The 5,276-nt window shown below is 42.2% G+C and overlaps 1 protein-coding gene across 3 annotated transcripts in view; it reads right to left on the reverse strand.

Moving 5' to 3' along the window:
• Positions 1-5,276, reverse strand: part of aplp2 (amyloid beta (A4) precursor-like protein 2) — an 84,222-nt gene that overhangs the window by 27,643 nt on the left and 51,303 nt on the right. For all 3 annotated transcript variants that reach the window (XM_008426468.2, XM_008426467.2, XM_008426466.2), the window contains exon 5: positions 2,276-2,493. In XM_008426468.2, coding sequence (XP_008424690.1) covers positions 2,276-2,493 — 218 coding nt within the window. The remainder of the gene's footprint in view (positions 1-2,275; positions 2,494-5,276) is intronic.

The following is a 5,276-nucleotide window of genomic DNA, read 5'->3' on the forward strand; positions in this document are numbered from 1 at the left end:
ACAGCTAATCTACCGCTGCTGTGTTAGCTTAGCTAATAGCAGCGACAGCTAATCTACCGCTGCTGTGTTAGCTTAGCTAATAGCAGCAGTAGCTAATCTACCACTTAATAAAAGAAAAATAAACATCGAGGCTAAAAACAGAACTGTGGCGCCCTGAATGCCCTGTTCTCCGTGAGGGAAATGTTTGAGTACAGGTTAAGTGACAGGTAAAGTGGCGCTGTTGTCGGTTGCTATGCATACGAGTCTGTGTAGCGTAGCCAGCACAGAGAGCGAGAAAAAAAGTGTTTATATCTTTTAGAACTGACCAGTAAATACATCATTATTACGTCTGAATGGAAAAACGTTGCTGTGCAGCTATGAACTTTGATCTGTTTGAACTTCAGTTCTTCCTCTAGTTAACCTGGTAAAAGACGGTCAGAAACGTCATGGTGGGGATTTATTGTATCTTTCATCGTATTACATTTTTTTATCACGATTAAGGCTGAAACGATTAATCATGATTAATAGATTATTGAATAACTTTGTTATTCAATAATCTTTGTAAAAATATAGCATTCCTAAAGGAATGCTATATTTTTACCTCTTAGGCAATAAAAAGTTTATTTTCTTCTTACAAAGAGGACTTGAATTATTTGCTTCTTTGCACTTTTTAATGCATTTATAACAAACCAAGGTAGTTAAATTAAAAATCGGATTAATCGTGATTAATTGATTATTGAGATAATCCTCACCTAATTTAGTATTTGATTAATAGCTAATAGCTTAAGAGACAACACATGCAGAGCAGTAATTAAATCAAAACTTTAAGAAAAAACCTTTTCTCTGTCTGGCTGGTTTGTATCTCTAACCCACAGCTGATTCCTGCACACTGAGCAGCTCGGCATGCTTCAGCTCACCATTATTTCTCCTTGACTGGGTTTCTGTTGTTCCTATTTGCTGATACCACTAACAGTTGATCGCTGAATGTTTCGACTTGCTGCACAGGTGGCATCCTCTCACACTGCCATGCTTGAATTCACCGAGCTCCTGAGAGCGACCCGTTCGTTAGAAAAATGTTTGTACAAGCAGTCTGCAAGCCTTTACATCCTTGAGCTGAGAGAAAACAACCTTGGAGAGGTTGGAACAGGGGAAGTAAACGATTTAGAGCAGAGGTGCTCCGGTTCTGTCCTCAAGAGCTGCAACGCTTTGAGTTTTAGATGCTCCAACAGGTCTGAATAAAACGGATGAATTTCCTCATCAGCACAGCAGATCATTCAGCTCTGCAGAGAAGTAGTGATGAGCTGCTCATTTGACTCAGGTGAGGAGGAGAAGAAGCAGCAGCTACCTAAAAGTAGCTTTTGAGAACTGGACGATGGATTTCATGAGTTGGAGAATTTTCACACCTGATAGCCCGGGAGACTCGGTTCTATTGGGGACCAAAGTTGCAACATTTATTATATTTTCAGCTGCTGCGGTTCACTTTCACACTGCTCTGTGTCAAACGATCCAAACTAAGTGAAGAATCTGTTCCCCTCCTGACCTCTGGGGGCGCTGCACCAAAAACCTCTGAAAAAGACACTGAGCGCAACTTCCTGCTTCATGAAATGTAAACAAAAATGGAGTAACATCACATTTTAGTGGCTGTAGGATTTCTTTTTTGTCTTTGATCAAATAAATTTCTTCTGCTAGCTCTAGACTCTTTGTTTTGGTTGTATTTACCCAGAATGCCCTGGGCTGTAGTCCACTTCCTGGTTCATTTGGTGAGATGTGAATGTGTAAACAAACTCTGATGCAAACCAAAAAAGTGAATCTGGTCCCCCTACAAACCTCAATCTTTGTTTGGTGTAAGTGAACTCCAGTGCAATTTGAATGCATGTGGAAAAACCAAACAGGAAGTGGACTGCAGCGCAGGGCATTGTGGGTAAATACAACCAAAATAAATGCATAAACGTAACACTAGCAGGAGAAATGGCTTGTTGTATTTTAACAAAGACAAAAGAGAAATCCTAAAACTGCTAAAATCCGATGCCACTCAGTGTCTTCTTCAGAAGTTTCCATGTTGTTTCCTGCAGTGGTTAATACTGCAGCGCCCCCACAGGCGAGGAGGGGAAAAGGTTTTACAAAGGGCTTGGGTTGCAGCAGCTGAAAATGTAACAAATGTTGTAATTTCGCTCCGCAATCGAACCGAATCTACCGAACTACCGGGTGAGAAAACACTAAGAAATAAACAGACTAAACTTACACAATACGATCAGAAGGTTTCTCTTGTTGCGTGAAGTTTCAAAGATCTGCTCACCTTTCCTCCAGAGGCTCATCGTCACCCGGGGCGACGTCCTCATTCTCCACATGCTCGTCTTCGTCGTCGTCTTCCTCCTGGGAGGACAGGGACGGCGGCGGGGACTCTGCGAAGCGGGAGGCGGGGCAGCAGACGTACTCTGTGCCGTGGAACTTGTCGATGTCGCAGGGCAGCAGCATGCCGTAGCTGTGGAGCATCATGGAGCTCCTGGAGCAGGCCTGAGCGGGTCACACCAAACAGCTTCCCGTCAGCGGATTCTCCCACCCGAGTACCACTGCCCACAGGGGAGCACCGCTGCCTAAAAAGCTGCTGCGCTAACCACGACACACTAATCATAAACATTAGCTTTGCTAGCGCTAAAGTGCTGAACAAACATAGTTTTTAATGGAAGCTAATGCTAAAGCGCTAATTCAAATTATATCTGCCCTTGAAAGAAAAACAACCCTGTGATACCAGTTTAATTTTGACATTATCTTTTATAAAGCCAGTGAAATAACATCATTGGGTGGAAAAAATAAAACAGAACGTGCAGACAGGAAACAGAACTGCAGTCTTCACTCATTTCAAAATAAGAGCATGACCATAACTGCATATGGCCATGCTCTTATTATATGGATACTTGAAGAATTTTCAACAGTCAAAAAAACAAAACTTCAGCACAAATGCTGAACTTTATTCAACTGAGTTTATAAAACGACCTTGTGTTGGAGAAGTAGCAGCTTAATAACTTAGCTAGGGGAAGCTAAGAGCGCTAAGCAATTTTAAACACTGAGAATCTAAATGTTGACGTTTTTGGTTGCAACTTCCATGCAAGTTGATGAATCGTCAAACAAAAAAACAGCAAAAATTCAAAAATAAAGGAGGAGAAACTCTCCAGTTCTTCTTAAAATAATCAGTTTATATTGAAATCAATTTAGGGAACTCTAATGCTAAATAAAAATCAGTACTGCTAATCGGCTGTTGGCCCAACCCAGCGGCTGACCTGGCTGAGTCTCTAACAAATGCTCTTTTTCCCATTTCTGGATTGAACAGGGATATTGTTTTTCCTTTTTATAATAAACATGCTTTAAAATTTTCTACAGTTTTATCCGTTACCCGTCTGCTTGTTCTCCAGAGAACAACTAATTTCTGAAAAAAATGGGTTTGACAAAAGAGTCCAGATCGGATATCCGGCAGATCTATTCAGTCTAATTCTATGTTTGATTATTTCTAATTTCACTTTCTTAGCCATTTCAAAGGTTTGTTGCAGTTCCATCCATCCATCCAATTTCTTTCACCCTTGTCCCTCAGTGGAGTCGGGAGGGATGCTGGTGCCGATCTCCAGCTAACGTTCCGGGTGAGAGGCGGGGTCACCCTGGACAGGTCGCCAGTCTGTCGCAGGGCAACACAGAGACACACAACCATGCACACACACACACACACACACACCTAGGGGCAATTTGGAGAGGCCAATTAACCTGACAGTCATGTTTTTGGACTGTGGGAGGAAACCGGAGTACCCAGAGAAAACCCACGCATGCACAGGGAGAACATGCAAACTCCATGCAGAAAAACCGGGGCCGGGAATCGAACCCAGAACCTTCTTGCTGCAAGGCAGCAGCTCTACCAACTGCGCCACTGTGCAGCCCAAAGAAAAACTTACTAGAAGTAAAAAAAAATAAAAAAAACTAATTTCTGTTGGTATTTCATTGGAAATCCCAGAGAAATACTTTAAAGTTTGTGGTCGTACTGCGGTAAAGTTTTGAGTGCGAGTTTGAGCGAGGCGCTCCACATCTTCCCAAAGTCACGCTGTCCTGCAGGTGACCTGCTTCTCCCAAACGCTTCCCCCCTGCAGCAGCTGGAAGGTATCGGATACGAACTCGGCTTGAAACTCCACCGGCGCAGAGACGGATTAGCCGCCCCGCTTAACATCTCAGCAGCAGCTTGAGAAACAACATCCTGCGTTTTCCAAGTCGTTCCTCTCATTTTCTCCACTGGAAACGTTTCAAATCGACTGACAGTTTGTATTAAACGTCCACAGAAGAAGAAAATCTAGAAGGTGAGGAAATGTTTGAGGAGAGCTTCAGTTACGGTCAAACTAACTCTGCAGCCTCCTGAGGGGGATTAGCAGCCGCAGCACTAATCTGATTATAGGCTGAAATGTGAGGACGTCTGATCACACACACTCACAGAGAGGAGGGAATATTTTTTAAAATAACCGTATTATGGATGTTTTTCCTGGGTTTAATATCAAAGATTTGGAATAATCTTCATGGAAAAACCCCCACAAAGTCTTACAAAGTAATTTTAACTTAGTTTCTACAAATTATACTCAAGAAAAAGTATTTGGTAAAAAGTTTACTTAAGTACTGGGTATCAATCATTTAAGATTTTAAAATTACAGTCAAAATATACAGTTAAGTGGAGATTTTGATATCTTAAGAATAAAAATTACAATAATTCAGATAAGTAACAAAAAAAATACAAAAATTAGACAAAGTTAAATGTTTCCAAATCAGTTTCATTCAATAAAAAACTGATGAAACTTTAAACTGCAGGTGTGTTTCTGTAGCTGGTGGATTTTTGGTTAAAACATTTTTGTTTTTTATTCAGTGGGTAGAAAATCCAGAAAATTTACTCAAATAAGAGTAAAAATAATTTTAAAAAAGTACAGCGTAGTAAAAATATTCCTAAAAGTTTGTTTTTTTTCCCCCCCAAAGTAGTTACTCTAGTAAATGCCCTTCATCCATCCATCCATCCATTTTCTTCCGCTTATCCAGGGTCGGGTCGCGGGGGCAGCAGCTTCAGAAGGGAGGCCCAGACTTCCCTCCCCAGCCACTTCTTCCAGCTCCTCCAGGGGAATCCCAAGGCGTTCCCAGGCCAGCCGAGAGACATAATCCCTCCAGCGTGTCCTGGGTCTTCCCTGTGGCCTCCTCCCGGTGGGACGTGCCCGGAACACCTCACCAGGGAGGCGTCCAGGAGGCATCCTGACCAGATGCCCAAGCCACCTCAACTGGCTCCT

Source organism: Poecilia reticulata, linkage group LG13 (genome assembly GCF_000633615.1).
Source record: "Poecilia reticulata strain Guanapo linkage group LG13, Guppy_female_1.0+MT, whole genome shotgun sequence".
NCBI classification, from domain to species: Eukaryota; Metazoa; Chordata; class Actinopteri; order Cyprinodontiformes; family Poeciliidae; genus Poecilia; species Poecilia reticulata.